Below are 25,210 nucleotides of genomic sequence, written 5' to 3'. Positions count from 1 at the left end.
AATAACGAGACCAAAACTGTACGCAGTACTCCAGGTGTGGTCTTACCAACACCCTGTACAGTTAGAGCAGGACTTCCCTACTTTTATACTCCATCCTCTTTGCAATAAAGGCCAGCATTCCATTTGACTACCTGATAACTTGCTGTACCTGCATGCTAAATTTTGCGTTTCATGCACAAGAACCCACAGATTCCCATTTAAATAATAATTTGCTTTTTTATTTTTCCTACCAAAGTGGATAACCTCACATTTTCCCACATTATAGTCCATCTGATTCCAAAACTTAAGGTAATGATGTTTGAGGGAATGTTTTTACTAAAAGGGATGCAAGTATGCAGAATAGATGACCGGCATGGGTAGTGAAAGAAGAAATCTTAATTGGTTTCAAGAAGGAACTCAATTGATTCTTGGCCACAAGTGGGATTTAAGGTTATTAGAAACGCACCAAGGGAACACTGTGGATAGGTGGACTAGATGGACCAAAAATCGTCTGCCTAAAACTGTTACTGAATCAGACTGAAATTAAAATTAGCTTCGCAACAACCAAATTAAAATATTTTGGAACATTGAGAGATCTGAGTAAAAGATTATGTAAACTGAATTGTAATCTGCATTCCTTTGAGGTATAACCAGAAGTATGTGTCATCCTGAGAGTTGAAGTACAAACTTTCTAAAAATCCAACCTCAAGAGCTGCATAAAAAAAAAATCCCCAAGAACTATACCTCTCAGACATGTCAATTCAACAGGATATTTGAAGGAAGTCATTCAGGAGGATGGGAACCAGAGAATAGATTCAGTATAGAGGGATGTAAAGCTGGAATTAGAAAGTGAATTTGAAGGATAGAGGAAACAAGGGCTAGAAAGTAGTCAACAAGTAGATTTGGCTACACTAAATGGTACATACTTCAATGCAACAAGTATAGCGAATAAGGCAAATGAGCTGAGAGCACAGCTAGACACTCCCGGGTATGATATTATAGCTATTACAGAGACATGGCTAAAAGAGGGGCAGGTATGGCAGCTCAACATTTCTGGTTACAGGATTTTCAGACGGGATAGAGAGGGATAAAAAGAGAGGGGGTTCGCGGTATTGATTAAAGAAACTATTACAGCTGTGAGAGGAATGTAATGTTAGAGGGATCATTAAACGAGGCCATATGGATTGAACAGAAAAACAAAAAAGGGGCGATCGCACTGCTGGGAGTGTACTATAGACCCCCTAACAGTAAGAGGGAAATAGAAGAGCAACTATATAGGCAAATTTCTGAGAAGTGCAAAAACTATAGGGCAGTAATAGTAGGGGATTTCAACTACCCTAATATTAACTGGGATAAAATTAGTGTGAAGGGTATAGAGGGTGCGGAATTCCTAAAATACATTCCGGAGAACTTTTTTTAGCCAGCATGTAGAAAGCCCAACACAGAAGAGGGCGGTTCTGGATTTAGTTTTAGAGAAATGAAGCTAGGCAGGTGGAAGGGATATCAGTGGGAGAGCATTTAGGAGCCAGTGACCATAATTCAGTTAGATTTGAGATGGTCATGGAAAAGGACGAGGATAGACCAGGAAAAAAAGTTCTAAATTGGGGAAAAGCCAATTTTGCTAAGCTGAGAGGTGATTTAGCCATAGTGAACTGGAAACAGTTACCTGAAGGTAAATCAGTGTCAGAGCTGTTCCGGAGGGTTCAGACCCAATATGGGCCCTTAAAAGAAAAAGGGTGGGACTAACAAATCTAAAGCCCCCTGGATGTCTGGGGACATAGAGGGTAGGATAAATAAAAAAAGACGGCTTATGACAGATACCGAGGCCTAAATACTACAGAATCTCTAGGAGAGTATAGAAAATGCAGGGGTGAAATTAAAAAGATTAGGAAAGCAAAGAGAGAGCATGAAAAATTCTTGGCAAGTCAAATCAAGCAAAACCCAAAGATGTTTTACAAATATATTAAGAGCGAGAGGATAACGAAAGGGGTAGGGCCTATTAGAGACCATGAGAGTAATGTGTGTGTGGCAGCGGAAGACATGGGTATGGTTCTTAATGAATACTTTGCGTCTGTTTTCACAAAAAAGAGAGAGGGGCGATGCAGACACTGCTATCGGGGAGGAGGCGTGTGAAATATTAGATGAAATAAACAGTGAAAGAGGAGGTATTAAGGGATTTAGCAGCTTTGAAAGTGAATGTCCCCAGGCCTGGATGAAATGTATCCCATGCTATTAAGAGAAGCAAAAGAGGAACTAGCAGAGGCTCTGACCATCATTTTCCAATCCTCTCTGGCTTCAAGTGTGGTGCCAGAGGACGACTAATGTGGTACCTTTGTTTAAGAAGGGAGAAAGGGATAGACTGAGTAATTACAGGCCAGTCAGCCTAACCTCTTGTGGGAAAATTACTGGATAAAATTCTGACAGGATAGGATAAATCTTCATTTAGAAAGACACGGATCAATCAAGTACAGTCAACACTGATTTGTTAAGGGAAGGTCGGATCTGACTAACTTGATTGAATTTTTTGAGGAGGTAACAAGGAGTGTCGATGAGGGTAGTGCATTTGATGTAGTGTATATGGATTTTAGCAAGGCTTTTGATAAGATCCCACATGGCAGACTGGTCACGAAAGTCAAAGCCCATAGGATCCAGAGCAAAGTTGAATCCAAAATTGGCTCAAAGTCAGGAAGCAGAGGGTAATGGTTGATTGGTGTTTTTGTGACTGGAAGGCTGTTTTCAGTGGGGTTCCGCAGGGCTCAGTACTAGGTTCCTTGCTTTTTGTGGTTATACATCAATGATCTATGAATATAGCGGGTATGATTAAGAAGTTTGCAGATAATAATAAAATCGGCTGTGTGGTTGATAATGAAGAAGAAAGCTGTAGACTGCAGGAAGATATCAACTGGTCAGAACAGTGGCAAATGGAATTCAATCCCGAGAAGCGTGAGGTAATGCATTTGGGGAAGGCTAACAAGGGAATACACATTAAATGGTAGGACACGGAGAAGTGTAGAGGAACAAAAGGGCACGTCCACAGATCCCTGAAGGTAGCAGGCCAGGTAGAGGTGGTGGTTAAGGCGGCATATGGAATGCTTGTCTTTATTAGCTGAGGCACAGAATAAAAGAGTGGGGCCGGGGGCGGGGGGAGGTTATGCTTGAACTGTATAAAATACTAGTTAGGCCCCAGCTAGAGTACTGCGTGCAGTTCTGGTCACCGCATTATAGGAAGGACGTGATTGCACTGGAGAAGGTACAGAGGAGATTTACAAGGATGTTGCCAGGAGTGGAGAATCTTAGCTATGAGGACATATTGGATAGGCTGGGTTTGTTTTCCTTGGAACAGAGGAGGCGGAGGGGAGACCTCATTGAGGTGTATAAAATTATGAGGGGCCTAGATAAAGTGGATAGATAGGGCCTATTTCCCTTAGAAGACAGGTCAACAACCTGGGAGCATAAATTTAAAGTAATTGGTAGATGGTTTAGAGGGGATTTGAGGGGAAATTTCTTCACCCAGAGGGGTGTGGGGGTCTTGAACTCATTGCTTGAAAGGGTGGTAAAAGCAGAAACCCTCACCACATTTAAAAAGTACTTGGTTATGTACTTGAAGTGTTGTAGCCTGCAGAGCTACAGACCAAGAGCTGGAAAGTGGGATTCGGCTGGATAGCCTCTTGTTGGCCGGCACGGACACAATGGGCCGTAATGGCCTCCTTCCGTGCTGTAAATTTCTATGATTCTATGATTCAATACTCCTGCTCGGGACATTCTATTTTGCCAATATTGCTCTGTGTTTAGCCAACAGGCTGCACAGAGCAGTTAATGGCTGTTCACCCAGTTTCTGCACAGCAAAATTCACTTCCATCAACAACTTGTATTTATATAGCGCCCTTAATACAGTAAACCATCCCAAGGCGCTTCACAGGGGCGTTATGAAACAAAATTTGACAACGAGCCATATGAGATATTAGAGCAGATGACCAAAAGCTTGATCAAAGAGATAGGTTTTAAGGAGCATCTTAAAAGGAGAGGTAGAGGCAGGGAATTCCTGAGCTTAGAGCCTTGGCAGTTGAAGGCACAGCCACCTATGGCAGAGTGAATGAAAAAGAGGTTAGAATTAGAAGAGCAGATATCAGAGGGTTTTGAGGCTGGAGGAGATTAGTGATAGGGAAGGGCGAGACCATGGAGGAATTTGCAAAGAAGGATGAGACTTTTAAAATGGAAACCGTTGCTTAATCGGGAGCCAATGTAGGTCAGCAAGCACAGGGGTGATGGGTGAACGGGACTTTGTACGAGTTAGGACATGGGCAGCAGAGTTTTGAATGACCTCAACTTTATGGAGGGTAAAACATAGGAGGAAGGCCAGAAGTGCGTTAGAATAGTCAAGTCGATGGGGTAACAAGATGAAGGTTTCAGCAGCAGATGAGCTGAGGCAGGGGCAGAGACGGGCGATGCTCCATAGGTGGAAAAGTTGGTTGAACTCCCTGGAGAAGACACTTTCAGGGAGCACGCCACCTAGTGGCCTGGATAAAAACCAGTGAAAGTTTTCATGGGACCTTCAGAATGCCCCAGGACTTCACAAAGCACGAAGGTCATTCAGCTTATCTATTAATTGTTCTTCAGAAACCTACCGTCTCTCTCACTGCAGCATTTAGCTGCCACTTGAATAATTCCAGGCTTGATTGTGCAACCACTCGAATAGGTGGGAGAAATCTTAACTGGCTACCATGTGCTTTTAATTTTAATATCAAATTGCTTCAACCGTAATTTGTAGAAGAACAAACTAGTTAAACACTAAAGTTAGTTTTCCAGGACTTCTTGTGAACTACTAATGAAATCACTAATTTACTCAGCATAAACCTCAAGCTTAATGTGTAAAAAAACACATGTCACATGACAGACACGATCAAATTGGTATCTTTGTCCAGACAACATAATCACAATTTCATGGGTGTAAAGAGTCTTGGATTTTCGTAACATTCTGCTAAAATGCTCTAAATGAACCAAGATACAGAATGTAGCCATCTCAAGCATTTGTACAGTTCCTTACGTACTATAGGATTTATTCCATTTATAAGGGGTAAGCAATCCACATGACTTCTTGCAATGTGCCCTTAGCAAACAAAACACAAATTGATGCATTTTACATGGGTGCTACTGCTAGAACTTTAATTTGGTATAGAATTTATAGTTAAATATTTCAAGACGTTGAGTATTTAACTGAACGGCAAGATTCAAAAATGTCAGCATGTGGAAAAAAATGCAACTGAACCACACACTGTTGCAAAAGTAGATTAAGAACTGACCGAGTCAATTAGTGAATCATGCAGTGCACTTACATGAAGAGGTACACTTTTTGCAAATGGATCACGTCCATTTGACCTGCCAAGATTTATTCAAAAGTATACCCCGAGGCATCATGCTGAAATGAACAATTGTATCCCAACAGGAACCCGAGAAAGTAAGTTTGGAGTATATATTGGAGTAAGTATTTCTCCATTTTCATTTAACCACCATTAAATCCATCAATGTATATAAAAGTACTCTAACACACAATCCCAGTATATGCCTCGAGTTAATTTTCCAAAATAGCTCTCCAGTACTTTCCACTGGGACTCAGAAAAAAAAAGCGAAGAAACAAAATGGAGAAACAAAGGTCAGTTTTATTTAACACAGCTATGGTGTTAACCGTGAAACAATGATATAAAACAGCGATAGATTTATTCCTACCCAGAGATTCTTTTGCCAAGAAAACAGTTCTGAAAGCATTAACAACAGAGGGAATCTCCCATCAAAACCAACAGTTGATTTTCTCTCCTGATGTTCATGCGACTAAATCCATTCCCTCAGTTTCCTGGTTTTTATCCTGCTGATGAACCAAATGCACCTTTTTAATTTGTATCTTTTTGTTGTTGTTGCTCTCACACACTGTTTAGTTTTTTTTTTATGAATAACTTGATGCCTTGCTTCCTACGTCATCTTCCTGGGTGCCCATGCTCTATAGAAACAAAAAGTCACAAAAATGACATCATAGGGTTTTCTACTCCTGTTTGTCGTGCTGCTGAAGTGTCACTCAACTGCATGCTATGTTATGACGTTAGTTACTTTACTAGGGCACCACCAGTCACCAAAAAAAAGCATTTTCTAAATTTCAGGTTATAATGAGTGGTGTATGTTAAATGCAGTAATTTAACATTTTCCATGTATTGAATTATCAAAAACTTCCACTATTTTAGATACTTCTGAAGCACATTGAACTAGTCTGACTTGCATATATAATCTTTCTTCCTTCATCATCACTTGATCAAAATCCTGCAATTCTCTACCTATCCCTACTGTGGGAGTACCACCATCACAAAGATTGCAGCGGCTTGAGATGAGAGTCATTCTCCACCTTCTAAACGGCATCCAAGGACAGGCAATAAATGCAGCCTTGCTAGTGTTGTCCATATCCAAGAACAAATGAAAATAAAATCAATCCTACCACCCATTTCTTACCTTCTGTACAAACTGTGGATTAACAGTAATTTCCTGATCCATTGCTTTCAGCTTCTCATCTAATTCTATACATTTCTGCATCTAAAGATTAAAATAAAAACAAACTCGATTGGTAAGCCTATTAATATAACAATTGCATGTTGTTTGCTATTTTAGGAGTCCGTTTTCTGTTAAACCAATCTATCTGGAAAATATTAAAAATCTTGTGCCCGCACATACTTCCTGTTTGCATCATTTCACTTCCTGTTGTCATTCTGTCACACTTTGTGTGTCAACTTTTTCCAGTATAAATGCTTAAGTCCACATTTATAATGGAATACACAAAGATCAGAGTAATCTGGGCACTGGGTTCCCACAATTCTCAAAATGATTTCTAAACAATTTTGTTCAGCCATCCTTAGTAACTGAAATTTGTAATGCCCAAAATAAGGGTATAACCAATTTTTCTTTTAAATCCAAAAACTCCATATTTTACAATGAGGTAATTAATGAAGGATTTAAAATGCACAAAGGACAATTCAATGTATACTTTTAAAGTTTTTACTTGAAGGACTCAGCTGCTTCTAAAAGCTTGGAGTTGATATTTCTGCCCAAAGTGGTGACACGGAGCTGAATTTTCTGTCTGAGCATGTGCAGAGCACCCAATTTCCCAGAATGCACCAATAAGAACACAAGAAACAGCAGAAGTAGGCCATTCGGCCCTTCGAGTCTGCTCCAGCATTCAGTAAGACCATGGCTGATCATCTACCTCAACTCCATTTTCCCGGGCTATCCCCAGATCCACTTACTACCCAAAAATTTATCGATCTCTGTCCTTAATATATTCAACGACTGAGCAACCACAGCCCTCTGGGGTAGAGAATGCCAAAGATTTACAACCCTCCGAGTGAAGAAATATCTCATCTCAGTCCTAAATGGCCGACCCCTTATTCTGAGACTCTCCAGCTAGGGGAAACATCCTCCCAGCACCTACACGGTCAAGCCCCTTTAAGAATTTTATATTTTTACTTTATTTTAACATTTACATTAACCAACCCAAGGAATACTTTTTCTTTAGCTTTCACAAGTTTCTACTCAAAGCTTTTCAAAATTATCTAAGGAAAGGGCAGGGGACAAATTTCAAAAGCTTTACAGAGGGAAAATTAATAGTGAAGGCGTCACTTGTATGAGAGTCCAAAACTAGGATTGATAAATATAAGATTGCCACTAATAAATCCAATATAGTCAAGAGAAACTTCTTTGCCCAGAGTGGTTAGAATGTGGAACGCACTACCACAGGGACTGGCTGAGGCGAACAGCATAGATGCTTTTAAGAGGAAGCTAAATAAGTACATGAAGGAGAAAGGAATAGAAGGATATGCTGATAGGGTTAGATAAAGTAGTGGTGGGTGGAGGCTTGTGTGGAGCATAAACACCAGCATAGACTTTGGGCCAAATGACCTGTTTCTGTGCTGTACATTCTATGCAAGGCGAGGCTGTATGTCAGAGAAAAATGATAGTGGTTCAAGGTTTTACTTTGTATTCCATGAGCCAGAGAGAGCGAGAGAGAGGGAAAGAAAGAGAGAGACATGGATCAGAGGGGTCGAACACAAGGGGCAAGAAAATGTGTTTTTCCTCATCTCCTATTACTTCGATTTTCAAAAAAAATTTTGAATTTTGGCACCAGCTAAATTACCTCACCAGTATTTTGTTGAGAGTTAGAAACAGTCAATGATAATAGCATATACTTGTGAAACAGAGAATCTAATTTCTAACATCTAGGAGAAGAGAGAGAGAAAAATGGAAACACAAAGAAAGACACAAATAGAGACACACACACAGGTAGTTTTGATCATTTTAATTCGATTTTTTAAAAATAAAAACAAATTGAATTTTGAAAGTAAACAAAGCCTCGAAGGGAAACTGACAGGTAGGTAGGCTAGGGATAAGAGAGTTGAGCAAGTAGCTCATAAGGTAAGAGATAGGGGTAGTGAAGTGACTGTCAGAAAGGGAAAGAAATAGTGGAAAGGTGAAGGGATGTAGAGCATGATAGGAGCACAAGTGATTGGGGATGGGGAGGGAGCTGCTGAGGGCCACTTTTGTTCCCCATAATCCCCATCCAAAATGTAGCCTGCAGTTGGTAGGGGCTTCTTTTCCTGCCACACCTCTCACCCAAAAGGGAAGGAAAAGAAAGAAAGAGAGAGAAGCAGAAGAGGATAGAGAGAGAAAGTAAACAGAACACACGATGAAGAGCCAGGGGATACAACCGATACTCACTTGTGCCATTAACTAGAACACAAGGGCAGTGAATTGAAATAAGTGTTACCATATCCATGCAACATATAAATCAGATCGCACAGCTCCTAATCGTGTATCCATCATGTATTTTCAGAGTTGTTACTAATAGTAATTGTAATGGGAGAAGATTTTGACACATTAAATTGTGACATTCTAATTTGTCTCAATTGTAAAAGTCAACATTCGGTTTATTAACTTATAAATTGTTACCTCGTGGTCAATGTTGAGAAGCATGGCTGGGTTATTGTATTTCTCTGGGTTGTCGTGGAAACTGACCATACCATCCTTTTGATTAATACTAGCATATATTTCCCCATCATCTATCTGAAAGAAAGTTAATTTCATGAAATCAAAGACTAATTATTCTCATCAGCAAATGCAATGATAGAATTTTACTAGATTTAAACAAAGATTAAAAGGCAAAAATAATTTCCTCCAGAGCGAATACAATCACGGCATATAAATTGGCATTATATTGTTGCATCTACCAAGATTTTGGTCAATTTATGAACGCAGAGCAAGATTATAATATTGAAGTAATCATGCCTGTCCAACGAGTGTAACACTGAGCAGAATAGACTAGGTCACAGCTTCAATCTATTCCAATCAGTCTCTTCTAAATTGGCTGATCTCAGTCACAGCAGTCATTAGAACATAAGAACATAAGAATTAGGAGCAGGTGTAGGTCATTCGGCCCCTCAAACCCGCTCCACTATTCATTCAATGAGATCATGGCTGATCTTATACCTCAACTTCACTCTCCTGCACGATCCCCATATCCCTTGATTCTTTTAATATCCAAAAATCTATCGATCTCAGTCTTGAATATACTCAAGACTGAGCCTCCACAGCCCTCTGGGGTAGAGAATTCCAAAGATTCACCACCCTCTGAGTGAAGAAGTTTCTCCTCATCTCAATCCTAAATGGCTGACCCCTTATTCTGAGATTATAACCCCTGGTTCTAAACTCCTCATCCAGAGGAAACATCTTCCCTGCATCTACCCTGTCAAGCCCTGTAAGAATTTTGTATGTTTCAATGAGATCATCTCTCATTCTTCTAAACGCTAGAGAATATAGGCCTAGTCTACTCAATCTCTCCTCCTAGGACAACCCCCCCATCCCAGGAATCAGTCTGGTGAACCTTTGTTGCACTTCCTCTATGGCAAGTATATCCTTCCTTCGGTAAGGAGACCAAAACTGTACATAATACTCCAGGTGCGGTCTCACCAGGGCCTTATATGATTGCAGTAAAACGTCTTTACTCTTATACTCAAATCCTCTTGTAATAAAGGCCAACATACCATTTACTTTCTTAAGTGCTTGCTGTACCTAGATGTTAACTTTCAGTGATTTGTGTACAAGGACACCCAGGTCCCTCTGAACACCAACACTGCCTATCTCTCACTGCAGGGAAGAGAATACAGCCAGGCTGGTCTCCTGGACTAGTTTTGATCGCCTGGATGGGTCAGTGAGGAATTTTCCCCAGATTTTTTCTCCCTAAATTGGCCTGGGTTTTTAATCTGGTTTTTGCCTCTCCCAGAAGATCACATGGCTCCAGTTGGGGTGGAGTGTAGATGTTTTTAGTACAAGGGGTGTTGCAGTGGTGTGGGGCGGACTGGTTGGGCTGGGTGCTTTTTGCCTTTCTGTTAATGTTCATGGGTTTGTATGTAACCTTTAGGGCTACTGACGAAGGGTCGTGCGGCTCTTTGTTGGCCGGCGCAGACACAATGGGCCGAAATAGCCTCCTTCTGAGCTGTAAATTTCTATGTTTCTATTTAAAAAATACTCTGCTTTTCTATTTTTCCTACCAAAGTGGATAATTTCACATTTCTCCACATTTGCCATGTTCTTGCCCACTCACTTAGCTTGTCTATATCTCCTTGAAGTCTCTTTGCATCCTTCTCACAACTTACATTCTCACCTAGCTTTGTATCAGCAAGCTTGGATATATTACATTTAATCCACTCATCTAAATCATTGATATAGATTAATAGCTGGGGCCCCAAGCACGGATCCTTGCGGCACCCCACTAGTTACAGCCTGCCAACCTATAAATGACCCGTTTATTCCTACTCTCTGTTTTCTATCCGTTAACCAATCCTCAATCCATGCTAGTATATTACCCCCAATCCCATGAGCCCTAATTTTGTTCAATAATCTCTTGTGTGGCACCTTATCGAACGCTTTCTGAAAATCCAAAAACACCACATCCACTGGTCCCCTTTATCTATTATGCTAGTTACAACCTCAAAAATCACTAACAGATTTGTCAAACAAGATTTCCCTTTCATAAATCCAATAAAGCCTTGTTACCATGTCCTTAACAATAGATTATAGCATTTTCCCAACTGCTGATGTCAGGCTAACTGGTCTGTAGTTCCCCGTTTTCTATCTCCCTCCTTTCTTAAATAGCGGGGTTACATTAGCTATCTTCCAATTTGTGGGAACCGTTCTAGAATCTATGGAATTTTGGAAGACGACAACCAATGCATTCACTATCTATATAGCCACCTCTTTCAAACCCCTAGGATGTAGGCTATCAGGTCCATGGGATTTATCGGCTTTCAGTCCCATTAATTTCTCCAGTGCAATTTTTTTTTCCTCAATACTAATTTCTTTCAGTTCCTCATTCTTGCTAGACCCTTGGTACTCCATTATTTCCGGGGGCTTTTTTATGTCTTCAGTGAAGACAGAAAGTATTTGTTTAATTTCTCTGCCATTTCCTTATTCCCCATTATAATTTCTCCTGTCTCAGCCTGAAGGGGTCCCACATTTACTTTTGCTAATCTTTTCCTTTTTGCATACATATAGAAGCTTTTACAGTCTGCTTTTATGTCTCTCGCTAGTTCACTTTCATATTCTATTTTCCCTTTATCAATTTTTTGGTCCTCCTTTGCTGAATTCTAAGATCCACCCAATCCTCAGGCTTACTGCTCTTTTTGGCAACATTATAAGCCTCTTCCTTTGATCTAATACTATCTTTAACTTCCCTTGTTAGCCACGGTTGGACCACTTTCCCTGTGGGATTTTTGTGCCTTAAAAGGAATGTATGTTTGTTGTAAATGATGTCTTAATTCTTTAAATGCTAGCCATTGCTTGTTTACCATCACGCCTTTTAATGTAGTTTCCCAATCTACCTTAGCCAACTCTCCCCTCATTCCTACGTAGTTTCCTTTGTTTAGATTTAAGACCCGAGTTCCGGATTTAGGTACTACAAATGGCTCTTGGGTTAGGGAATGAAACAAAAAGTCGGCGAGAGTACTGTCCTGATTGCTATCCAATGACCTCTGCTGAAGGGTTTTCAAACAACTATGATGGTCTACCGGGTAAAATAGCCTGCTGACATTCACCGTCTGGGCAATGGGGAAGAAAATTGACAGGGTATTTAAACATGAGTGCATTCTGTCCGAAACAACGTCGCTCATTAAAAACAGAGCAGAACCAGAGTAATGATTTGACAAGCAATGGCTAGCATTTAAAGAATTAAGACATCATTTACAACAAACATACATTCCTTTTAAGGCACAAAAATCCCACAGGGAAAGTGGTCCAACCGTGGCTAACAAGGGAAGTTAAAGATAGTATTAGATCAAAGGAAGAGGCTTATAATGTTGCCAAAAAGAGCAAGAGTAGCCCATTCAGCCCCTTGAGCATGTTCCTCCATTCAATTAGATTGTGACTGATCTCTACTTCAACTCAATTTACCTACCTTTGCTCCATATCCCTTGATACCCTTACACAAAAACAATTTCAGTCTTAAATTTCAATTGACCCAGCAGTCACAGCATTTGGGAGAGTTCCAGATTTCCACTACCATTTGTGTGAAAAAGTACTTCCTTATTTCACTCCTAGCTCTAATTTTATTATAACCTCTTATTCGGCATAGTTTCTCTATCTACCCTGTCAAATCCCTTTACCATTTTAAACACCTCAATTAGATCACCCTTCAACCATCTAAATGCAAGAGAATACAAGTCGTGTTTATGCAACCTGTCCTCATAATTTAAATCTAAGCCCTCTTATTATTCTGGTGATTTAGTCCTGTATCCCCTCCAAGTCCAATATATCTTTCCTGAGGTTTGGTGCCCAAAACTGAATGTAATACTCCAAATAAGGTCTGACCAAGGCTCCGTACAACTGAAGCATCATTTTCTCACTTTTGGGAATTTTCCAACCCCTTTGAAATAAAGGCCAACATTCCATTAGCCTTTTTGATTACTTTTCTACCTGCACACTAGCTTTTAGTGATGTGCACATGGACACCTAAATTCTTTTGCTCCTCCCCCAGCTCCTAGTGTCTCACCATTAAGAAAATATTCAGATGTCTTTCTCGGATCTAAAGTAGATGGCCTCACACTTCCCCAGATTGAAGTCCATCTGCCAAAGTTTTTTTTTAAAAGACACTCACTTCATCAGTGAATGCCCACTTACAACTTCCTCCTCCCATCTACACAACTTACTGTGCCTCCTAACTTTGTGTCATCTGTAAACTTGAAAGAATAGAGTATTGCACAGTCATTCAAGTCATTAATAAATATGGTGACAAGCTGAGGCCCCAGTACAGATCCCAGGGGAACACCATTTGCCACATCCCTGCTAATCATAGAACAGTCCCTTTATCTCTAGTCTTTGTCTCCTACCTCCTAATCGCTGACTGACGCATGTTGTAAGATTACCTCCAATTCCATTATGAACAGATATTTTAGCAAACCTATATAATTCAATAGAATTATATGTTTTGTACATACAGATTGTGAACGTACGACCCCAAAAAGGACAGAAACAGCTGTTTGTTCTGATAGTAAATTTGTAGCCATTAAAAATGCCACACTTTTTAGCTCTTTAAAATGTTTCTGTAGCAAGATATTAATTGCATTACCAGCAAAGATTTTCCACTTTGGCTTAAACGCGGTTTGATGACGGCGTGGTGGGCTTTGCATCTCCCAATGAACCCGCCACGGACACCTGCAGATTCCCATCTGTGTTAGGGACCCCATAATGGCAGAGGAGAGGGGATGGTGAGGAAAATGGCTGTTGTAGGCCTCAGGCACCTCCAGCAATTGAAGAGTAGAGCCAACTTTTTGGGAAAAAAATTAACTGTAATTGGTGAAAGGATTGCAATCAATCTCAATTGCACTCCTTTCGGGGGCCACTTAGAATTTAAATCCTTTCCTGCACACCTGGATAGCAGGAAATTGTTGCGGTTCCTTGCGTCATCATCACCGCCCACTTTGAATATGTCCGCCCATATTTGGGCAGATGTATTCATTATTCTTCATCATTTACAGTAGAAAATCCCAGAGACTGGCCACAAGCTGGCAGGGCAGCTCCCAGGTCAATTTTCTGTCCCAGTCCGCCCAAGATCGGGCGAAACAGGAGCAGGAAATCCAGCCTTACCATTGTACAAAATGCAGAACACCTCTGCAAGTTGTGTGGTAAAGGAACTCATTTGTAATTTAACCCCTGATAAAACACTGATACAGCCTATAAAGACCATTTAGTTTTACAGCGCTGAAGGAGGTCCATCGTGTCATAGCTGGCTCTTTGCTGCAGCAATTCAAAACTATTTCTTCCAATAGCTCTGTATCTTCCTCCACTTTAAATACTTATCCAATCTTCCATTAAAAGATGTAATAGTCTGCCTCCAATTGCCTGTGGCAAAGCATGCTTCAACAATCCAATGTGTTGAGAAATTTCCACTGGCCTCTCCTCACTTTTAGTAACAATTTTAAATTGATTGCCCTTTGTTACAGACTTCCCCAACCAGATGAAATCATCTTTCTCTATCAGAACTCTTCGTGATTCTAAAAGACCTCTGAAATATCCCTAGTATCATATGCTCCCTTTCCTCATTTAGCCATCCAGAAAGCCTTACCATGTGAAGCACGTACTTCTCGGCTTCTTGAGCACCTGATAATTGTACCCTACTAGCCATGTCTTGCAAGGACAACGTCAAGAACGTCTGCAATGAAAAATGAGACACATCTTAAAAAACAGAAACAAAAAAAATGTTGGAAATACACAAGTGTCTGCAAAGAGAAAAGAAAAGATAATGTTCCGGGTGTACACCCTTCATTAAAACGCAACATAATCTGAGGCAAAAGAACACTCTTTGGGGTCGAAATTGCTCTAAGCAGGAAATTGGAGAGGGCACTTCGATTTATCTGACGATTTACCGCCCGGCGGGAGTCAGAGGGATGAGCCTGAAAAATCAGCTCTTTATCTCTGACACCAGCTCAGAGTGCTTTGGGGCGCTGTTTGAGGCTGTATTGGGGAGGGGGGAGGTTCGGGGGCGGTGTCCATTAGCGCGGTGGTGATGACATCAGTGCGACGCAGACATACCACATCGTGCTAACGCTTTGCAACGTTCCACCCACCCCAACTTCATGGAGCCCACAGGTCCACCAGGGAGGGTTTCAGCCAAACCAGCAGGCGCCATTGTCGGGCCGACTCAGAAGTCGGCTGACAATTAGAACAAAATGGCGGCCGAGGCGGTGCGCCCTCCCCTTTAAGGGCGGCCGCACCTCCCAGCTGCTGGCAGTTTCCCGCCACACGAAGCTGTCTGGAGCACCGACTGGCAGCGGCCGCGCTCCCACGGGGCAATTTTCCCTGCAGGGGCAGAAAAGGGGTCGCTGCCGGGTGCAGCGGAAACATTAGGCACGGCAGAAACCCTTTCCAACTGCCAACTGCCCTGGGGCAATTGCGGATAGGTCGGCCCTGCCACCTGACCCCGGTCGGAAAGGCCTTACCGCTCCGTTACACTCTTTCCCCCTCCCCTTCCCCCTCCCCCCCCCCCCCCTTGACCAGATATTAGATTCATTACAAATTATTTCATGCTGCAAAACTATAACCTCTCTGTTTTAGCAATATTTTCGGGTAAGTACTCAGAAGCTAGATGTTGGACTACAAAATAAATTTCTATAAAATTTTTATAATTATTTAGAGCTCCACGATGACTCGGTTTGTGAATGCATGTGTGGTTTGTTGGTGAGGTATACATACTAGGAAGGTCCCTGTGCGGAGTTAGGCAATGGGTGCTAAAATTGGTCTCAACATCCCTGGGCTTTGAAGAACAGGAAGAAAAAAAGAAAATCACTATTCAGTGACCACTGCTGGAATGTGCATTAATGTGGGTATGTGTTTTAAAAGAGCCTTCCGTGAGGGAAGTTCATCTCTACACAGAATGATCTTTATAGGTATTATGTTGATGTGGCCCCATGGTAACTCAGTATCATTCAAACTGAATAGTGCACTGATTTTATTTTTTGCAGAGTTGATATTAGCATTGGAAATCCACAGTTCTATTTTCAGTATACATTTTTTTGTTTTGCTTTCTTGCCAATTTTCTCCTCCCCAAAACTATTTTGATCCTTAAGTGGCCAATCACGTTCGAGTCTCCAGTGAATATCAGCAGACTACTTGACTGTAGCGGGCACCACAGCAGAACCCGGATGTCCTCATCTGACATCTACACACACACACACACATTTCTAGCAGCGATCCCTGAATAACTATAAGGAGTGATAATGCTGGCCAATTTTCCTCTTCATACACCAAAAGCACTGAAGTCAATCATAGCACCCTTACGACAGCCTCAACCAAGATCAGCTAATTCAGCAAAAATTCCATGGACAGATGGCCTCCAACATTTCCTCGACCATTTGCTGACCGATGATTTTCAGCAAAGACCATAGGAACAGAAGGCGGCCATTCATCCCCTCGAGCCTATTCCACCATTCATTTAAATCATGCATTCATTTGTACCTCAGTACCATTTACCCGCCTTTGTCCCACGATCACAGAACTTTCCCGATCTAAATAGCTCGGTTACTCATTGCATAATCATTCAACTAATCAGGAGATCCCCAATGTACAGTTTGTGATAACATTATTCTTAGAGAGAAAACATGCACTAGATGAGGGGAACAAGCGTTACAAGGCATTGACTGGAGGGTGAGATTGACAGCTAGGATTCCAATGTGGGAAGGCAGCATTTCTGTTTTATAACTCGTGTTTTACAAGGTTTGACAGTATTTGAGTTACAGAAAGGACCTTAATATCACTATCCTCTTGCCTTTCTCTGCCCTGCCAGCCATGCAAACACATTTTTGATGTTTCTTTCTTCTCCCTTCCTTAAAGTTCATCACCAACAGTACTTTGCAGATAATAGACTTAGCAATGGTGGTTAATGCCTGAACTTAAAAGCAAAATAGTTGAAATAAGGCCTTACATTGTAAGTTCCATTTAAGCATTAGGAGAAAACACTCACTAACTTTGAAGAGTTTTATTTTAACCTTTAGTGCTGCAATGCAAGTGAAAATTCCAGGATACGGCCTTCATAAGCGAAAGATACATCGCAAAAATTCCATGGACAGCTAGCCTCCAACATTTCCTAGACCGTTTCCTGATCGATGATTTTGCAGCACTTTCCCCAACCCCTTTCTCATTGAAATGGAGCTTTTCTCAGCCACTAAGGCATGATTAGGTGAGCACATCTTTGAGAGTTATTTTATGTGCGCTGAAAAGATTGCACTCTACACTCTAGTAGTTGAAGTAATGGAGAACAAATTACAAAGCCAACCATCATCAGGTAAAAGATTTCAAGAGCATTTTTCAGCTAAAAATGCCAGGGATGTCTATTTTATAATTAACACTGGAAAATAATGCCATTGTAAGGACTTATTCCAGAGTATCCCTTGAAACATACTAAGGAAAACTATGCAGGAATGCACTTACTTAGCATCAGACATTTTCTCTGGCCTGATATACATTTTATGCAGATATGTCTTACCTTTGTTAACCTCTGAATGTTCTTTTTATAAAGAGAGGACAAGCATTGTTTGACAAGTCCCATGTTGTTATCTCTTGTGAATGTTTCATTGTGTTTGTTCACCACATTTCGAAGTTCTGCTGGGTTATTTGTTGCATATACTTGTGCTAATTCATGGTAGGCATTACTAAGAGGCTGTTGAAGGACAGACAATACAAGACTTAGCTTACCTTGTTAATGCAAAACCAGCAGCTAAGAAGATTTTCAATTGGCAGAAAAGCTGTTAGCTTATTGTAAACCTAGTTTGGAAATATTATTTTAATAAAAAAGGTGACCATGCTGTATTATACATTTCAATTATTCACTTTGTGCAGACTAAAAACCTCCAAGATGGGTCCCTGGTTAGTCGTTCATATTTTGCCATTTATGTAGTTCCTCTGCTGTCATTTGAACTTCTCCACTAGATTGTGAGGGCATCAGTTGAAGATGCTTTTGTGAGCAGCACAGCTAACAATAATCGCCCAGGACCGAAATCAGACTAGAGTGAATCTGAAAAGCGCCAAAGTCTAGAAGCAATGCTGATGATGTAAATGCTGCTGAAGTGCACTCTGGAGACACACTAGCATGGAACACCGTCGGAGGCAAATTTCACACTAGTATCAGCAGTTTCTGTAATGTAATCAAATCTCTAATCCGGTAGACAATAAGATGAAGTAGCAATAACCTTACTCATGCGGAGGAAGGGAAGAAACAGCTTTCCTCTGAACTTAGGTTTCACAAAAAAGCTTATACATTTGTGCACACTTCCTAGCTCTGCTTTTTCCATTATAAATTTCCCAGGTCTACGGTTATAATAAAAACATGCCTATGTCACCTTGTCATGCTGTAATTACACCCTCCTGCCAGTGATGATGCTGTAGTGCCTCAGTTCTGCATCTACCATCTATTCAGCCAACTCTACTCTTCTGGTTGCCAAACTGCCACAAATTTTGTCAACTTATATAAAATAAGGACAGAAAGTATGTCTTTGAAATGAAGACTGAATTACGTTCACACAACCTGGTCCAATTATCTTGAGCCCTCTACCCTCTCCCCACCCACCCCCAGGGGACTGGGAGAGATATAAAGAACAGCAAAGGAAGACAAAAAAAGATTGTAAGAGCTGCAAAAAAAGGAATACGAGAAGAAACCTGCAAGTGATAAAGATTAACACAAAAGGTTGTTACAATTATATTGAAAGGAAAAGGGTAGTTAGGGGTAATATGGGCCCTTTAAAAACGATGTGGGTAATATTGCAAATGAAAATAAGGAAATGGCTGACTTGTTAAACAATTACTTTGTGCCTGTCTTCACAATAGAGGAAGAGGATAATATACGTGGCATTCCAGGGAAATTAGTAATGAATCAGGAACTGGAACTCACTAAAGTTAACGTTAGCAAGAAAACAGAATTAGAAAAATTAATGGCATCCCAGGGCTTTAAAAAGGAAATAGGTAGGGAAATTGCAGATGTTATAGCCATAATCTTTCAAAGCTCTCTCGATTCAGGAATTGTCCCTTTAGATTGGAAAATTGCAAATATAACTCCATTATTTAAGAAAGATGAGAGAAACCAGGAAATTATAGTCCCGTTAGTCCAACATCTGTTGTGGGAAAATTATTGGAATCTATAATTAAGTACAGAGTGACTGAGCACTAAATTTGAGCTGATTAGAAAGAACCAACATGGATTTGTAAGGGTTAGGTCATATCTAATTGAATTTTTTGAGGAAGTAACTAAAGTAGTAGACGGGGGAATATAGTTTATGTGGACTTCCAGAAGGTATTCAATAAGGTTCTACGCAAGAGACCGTTAGCCAAAATTAAAGTTCATGGAACTGAAGGCAAATTATTGACCTGGTTAGGAGATTGGTTAGGCAATAGAAGATAGAGACGAGGGATAATAGGAATGTACTCAAATTTAAAAGGAGGTGACCAGTGGTGTCCTGCAAGGATGTGTGCTGGGGCCACAACTATTTATTGTATTTATGAGTGACTTAGATAACATAATAAAAGAGCCATATATACAAGTTTGCCAATGACGCAAAGATTGGTTGTATACTAAGTAGTACTGTATAGACAGGAGCATAAAATTACAAGAGACATTGATAGATTAAGTGAGTGGGTGAAACTGTGGCAGACGGATTTCAACATAGGTAAGTGAGAGGTCATCATTTTCGACCAAAAAAGGATAGATCCAAGTATTACTTAAGTGGTTAAAAGTTAGGAACAGTGGAGGTCCAAAGAGGTTTAGGGTCCATGTACACAGATCACTAAAATATAGTAGTCAGATGCACAAAAAAAATCATCAAAAAAGGTCTTTATAACTAGAGGGCGAGAATATAAAGGGGAGTAAGTTTTGCTACATCTATGCAAAGCACTGGATAAACCACATCTGGAGTTTTGTGTATAGATCAGCCATGATCTAATTGAATGGTGAAGTAGGCTCGAGGGGCCAGATGGCCTACTCCTGCTCCAATTTCTTATGTTTCTTATGTTCTGGGCAACGCACCTTAGAAAGGATATGTTGGCCTTGGAAGGAATGCAGCGCAGATTCACCAGAATGTTACCAGTGCTCCAAGCGTTAGATGATGATGATGAAGAGTGATTACATAAACTTGTATGTATTCTCTGGAATATAGAAGACTAAGGGATGATTTGTTTGAGGTTTTTAGGATTTTGAAAGGAATTGATAGGGTAGAGAAACTTTTTCCACTAGTGGGGGACTCTAGGACAAGGTGAAATAAACTTAAAAATCAGAGCCAGGCTATTCAAAAGAGTTAGGAAACTCTTCTTCACGCAAAGGTGGTAGAAGTGTCGAACTCACTCCCACAAAAAGCAGTAGATGCTAGTTTAAAATTTAAAATCGGAGATCGCTAGATTTTTTCTAGACAAGGGTAAAGAAGGATATGGAGTTAAGATGCAGATCACCCATGATCAATGTTCCCTGTAATATTTCTTTGGGTGCGCGGCCCCTTTAAGTGACTGCTGGCCCATTCAAATGTTCGCGCATGTGCGGTTATTCCAATTGAAAAGCCGGCGAACAGCCTAAGTGGGAGCTCCAGACCGCTGCACAGCTTAAAGGGAACATTGACTATCATCTCAATGAATGGCGGAACTGGCTTGAGGGGCTGAATGGCTTACTCCTGTTCCTATGTTCCCTGACGTAGGGCACATATTTCCTATCCATAAACATTACTTCCTATGTCAACTTTGTCAATTGTAAATTTCGATGTTCACATTTCCCATTCAATTCTATTACATCATCTATCACCTGTGACAAATTCCCAGGATGCTAGAGTAAATATGCAGTATGTAAAATTTCCCACTACAAATCTGTATTCTCTCAGTACAAGTGGAAGGGTGTCTTTCCTCATACTGCAACAGGATTTGAGGATTATTATTTTTTCCCCCAAATGATTTGAAAATAGGGGGGGAATAAATGTCAATAGCTTTTTTCAGGTAAAGCTTCAGATTTAAATAATTATAATGGTTTTAAGTTCAGTGAAAGCTGAACTCAGATGCATGAAAGACAGAGAGAGAAATTGTTGAAGAAAAAGAAAGTGATTACACTGTGTATTTTGTTTATTTGATTAATACTGAGAAACTATAAACAATTGTTTATATAGAAAATGTAGATTTTGCTCAATACAAATGTTGAATTATGTCTTTGCTCAGCCAACAACAGTATTTGAGTTTGTTTTTCCAAATGGTTTCAAAGCGGGTTTTCATTTTTTTTTCCATTTAAGAGTCTAGGTCAGAGAAACTAAGACTATCTTTACAGCTCTTGCGCTCTCTTTCATTTATATTTAGAATTCAATTACAATTATATCTACAAAATGATTATACAGATGGGCTAGCTATTTCACAATACCAAACCCCAAGATCCCTCCCTTCCAGGTTGCTAACAAAATGCAATATTTCTCCTTCTCACTGCTGCTGAATTCAAAGATTTACACCACCCAAGTGCCACCAAACCCCATCATCATCATCGCAGGGCTGCCAAACCCCATGACCCACCTCCAATATGCCAAACCTCAGGATCACCCCTCCCCAGTGCTTTAAAATCTCACCGTCTCCTCCCTCTCCAGTGTTAGTATAAAACTGAATGTAAGAAACACCAAGATGTTAAAATAGTAACTTTTGGATTTCACCAGTAAGGGTACCAACTCAATATTTTTTCCTCAAGTCATCATATCGCCACTCCTCCATGATACTCCTCAAACTCAGTGAACAATGCCATCAAAGAGCCACTAAAATATTCAAATTAGTTCCCAATGCTCATGTTTTCTGTATTTCCAGTTTAAAATAGGTCATCAAATTTGAATCAAACCACATTTTAAGTACATCATCATTAGGGGGGGGCAGGGGTACAACATCTGGCTTCAGTGCCCTATGCAAAGAGGGAGCTGGTCAAGCTCTCGATTGCAATCCTGTGTCCCCTAATTACTAACAATCCCCACTTTCCATCTCCCATAGATTGTACTAGTATCTTCAGGACAGGAGGAGAGAAAAAGGAACAAAATTGGCAAGGAAGCTTTCACTGAGTTAATTAGCCAGATTATTAGATACATTAATTTATTTTAAATGCAAAACTAATGAAATTTGGATTGAAAAGGGAAAAGAGCAGGTTCCAAAAATTAGTAATGCCACCTTCATCAAATGAAACCAACATTTGTTTAATTATAATTGTAACATCAGAAAAAATATATATAGTGTTCCTTGATATGATTTGTCCATTGGGTCTGTGAAACTACATACATGATGTAGAGCAGTATCCTACTGTGCAGTGTAATACAAACTGAACAGGCCCATTTCATCTGGTGCATGGAACTGATAGTGGTGGTTTCACTCCGTTTATCAATGTAAACATGGGAAATGAGTGGGGGAAGACGCTAAGATATTAAACAGGGCAACCAGAAAGGAAAGTAACCTTCAAGCTGCAACACATTTGTAGAATTTTCAAATGGTAACTTTTAGACTTTACCATTGTAGGCACCATCTCCCAGTCACTTTTTCCTCAGCACTACTATCATCATGTCAGCCGTGCTGCTCACAAGGTGTTCAACAGTTTACATCATATGCCAGTCCACATCTGAATTAAATCAAACCAAAGGACAGCAGGGGAAAGAGCACAAATATTAAAATAGAGAGTCAAAATTAACCAAGTAATGGACACTTAGTCACTTTGAAGTATATATTTCTCTCAGCTGTTTTTTTAAAAAAGACATGCGTATAAAATAACTTGCATTTATATAATGCCTTTAATTTAGAAAAACGTCCCAAGGTGCTTGACAGCAGAGATAAGGAGCAGACACCAAGTTTTTGTGGGCGGGTTAAGAAAGGTGACCAAAAGATTGTTTGAAAAGATATGTTTTGGGAGGCTTTTAAAAGGTCTGAAAAGATAGATGTAGAAAGGCAGATTTGGGAATGTAACTCAAGTCTCTGGCACACAGCTTGGAGCGGAGTGGGTAAGGGGTGGAAGATGCACAGGAAACCTGAGTCAGCTTGACGAGATTAGCCCCAGCGAACTCAGAGTGGGAAGGTCGGCGAGAGAGGAGGATGGGGCAGTTGGGGTTAATGCTCATTAAAAGGAGTCAGGAACAAATGCCTCAATGGGCTCTTTTCAGAATGTTGCTGGAGGCACAGAAGGAAACTGTGGCCTTATCCAAAAGGAAGTCAAGCTTGGGACATCAGCAGGAGAGTATGAGGTAGAGGAATAGTAAAGACAATTAATTGCAGGCCTCTATCCAAAAAATGCTGTGTGTAGTTTTGCCCCAAAGTTCCATGTAGGTCAACACCTAAAGCCATCTTGAAATATGTATTCTTCCAGCCATCATTTCAGAAATTTCATAATTTAGGTGTTTAAAATATTTAGAATTTAAGATGTTATGATTTGGGGCATGAATTGGATATTGTTAGATTTCAACACGAAAATGAAATTCACAAGACATTAAACAGCATGCACCAAATGAAATGAAATAATTGAGTTTTAATTTTTTTAAGATATTCATTGAATGATTTTAAAATACTTGCTATCTATAAACAGCCAAAGAGAAAAAAAAGGTATGAAACAAAATCTAAAGGTGTATGATGTAGTGTCAACAGTATAGTTCAAAAGGCACCACTACACAAGATTCCCTTCAATGAATTACTGAAAAAATATTTTCTCATGGCAAGCATTAGCCAAAGGAAAAGCGCTAAATATTCTCACCTCTAGAATTAAATATACAACCTCACCTTAATGAATCTTCCCACTATCTGGGATGTGTATTTGGGCAGCTGCTGAACTTTTCCATGCAGAATCAACGAGACAAGAATATACTTTTTATAAGACTCCAACATAATGTGACTGACTGCCATGGCTGGAGTTGTTATAGCCTGAGCAAAAGAAAAGATGATTTGAATTATTAATGAGTACTTCAACAATCTGATTTTACCACTTGCATATGGAATAAAGCCATAAATTGGAATTAACAATGAATCAGATAAATAAAACCAAAGACAGCTTCCCCCCTTGCACCGTAATTGCACTGAAGCAGCAATCTGACTCAAATTCCGTGCAAGATAGATGTAATATTTAAGTTAACATTTTACTATTTGTCCTATTTATGTATTTGCTAGAATCGTTGGGCTCAAAGTTGGCCAGGAGTTGCTCTGATTTTTTTGGAGCAACTTGATTTTTCTGGAGTATCTTAAAAATCCCCATTTTGCACAATTTGTGCCAGTATAGGTGAGTTAGTGACAATTTTTTTTAGTTTAGTTTAGTTTCTCTCAAAAAAGGGGCATTACCAGCCACCTACGCCAGTTTTGGCCATTTAGGCCACTTTGGCCAGCTAATAGTTACTCCAAATCTACTTAGGCCAGCGTATGTGGCCACTTCAGAAAACCCTTGCGAAGAGTTAAGAAATCAGCGCAGGTAGGTACATCGGAGGCCAGCAGAACTTAATGACTTGACTAAAGAATGTGAATAGGATCAAACAGCTATATGACAAACTTCACAAAGTTAATTTACTATACAACAGAAGCATTCATGGAAGCTTAAACTACAAAAATAAAAGTAGTAAAAGATAGTTGAATTAAATTGCCCTAATCTCTCAATTAATTTAAACAACTATTTGTTTGCAATGATTATACTGGGCCAAAATTGAGCCCATATTATCTAAATAAAGTCTACTTCAATAAATAAGATATTCTCTCAGTGTTCCTTCGTCACTTATGTTCTTCTGTCACAATAGCACCAGGTGAATAGGCTTGACAAATGGTCACCACTATTCACGAGACAAAACATATTTACATAATTCTTTCAAAATATCCAAAAGTCCAGGAAAATGACAAGCAATTAAGAAAGTTCAAAAATAGCTACAGTGCATAAAATTTCAAACCAGAGGTCGATCACACTGGGAGGCTACTCGGCCAGGATAGGGGCGGGCACCGGTCCCCCACACACAGAGGCTGGGGAAGAGGAGCTACTGCACATGCGCGGACACTCCACTGTGCATGTGCAAACGTCCCGGCACTGTTTTCAGCGCAGACCCAGACCCAGACCCGATTGACCGCGCTGCACGACGACCGAGGAGAGGCCGAACAGCGGTCAAAGTTATCAAGAGAAAAGCGGCGCATCTCTGATAAGCGCGCCGAAAAAAGGGGTGGG

The 25,210-nt window shown here is 40.2% G+C and overlaps 1 protein-coding gene across 3 annotated transcripts in view; it reads right to left on the bottom strand.

The window, feature by feature from the left end:
• Positions 1–5,616: 5,616 nt before the first annotated feature.
• The window catches only part of cops3 (COP9 signalosome subunit 3), a 283,931-nt gene continuing 264,337 nt past the window's right edge, over positions 5,617–25,210 (bottom strand). For 2 of the 3 annotated variants that reach the window (XM_070901098.1, XM_070901096.1), the window contains 6 exons: positions 23,797–23,937; positions 17,540–17,713; positions 14,624–14,710; positions 8,959–9,072; positions 6,472–6,552; positions 5,617–5,971 (listed from right to left, as the gene is read on the bottom strand). In XM_070901098.1, the coding sequence (XP_070757199.1) occupies positions 5,918–5,971; positions 6,472–6,552; positions 8,959–9,072; positions 14,624–14,710; positions 17,540–17,713; positions 23,797–23,937 (651 nt within the window). In that variant the 3' untranslated portion in view covers positions 5,617–5,917. The remainder of the gene's footprint in view (positions 5,972–6,471; positions 6,553–8,958; positions 9,073–14,623; positions 14,711–17,539; positions 17,714–23,796; positions 23,938–25,210) is intronic. The other variant, XM_070901097.1, reaches the window with a different exon arrangement.

The sequence above is a fragment of the Pristiophorus japonicus genome, chromosome 15 (genome assembly GCF_044704955.1).
Source record: "Pristiophorus japonicus isolate sPriJap1 chromosome 15, sPriJap1.hap1, whole genome shotgun sequence".
Classification (NCBI taxonomy): Eukaryota; Metazoa; Chordata; class Chondrichthyes; family Pristiophoridae; genus Pristiophorus; species Pristiophorus japonicus.
This window is presented reverse-complemented; position numbering and strand designations above follow the sequence as displayed.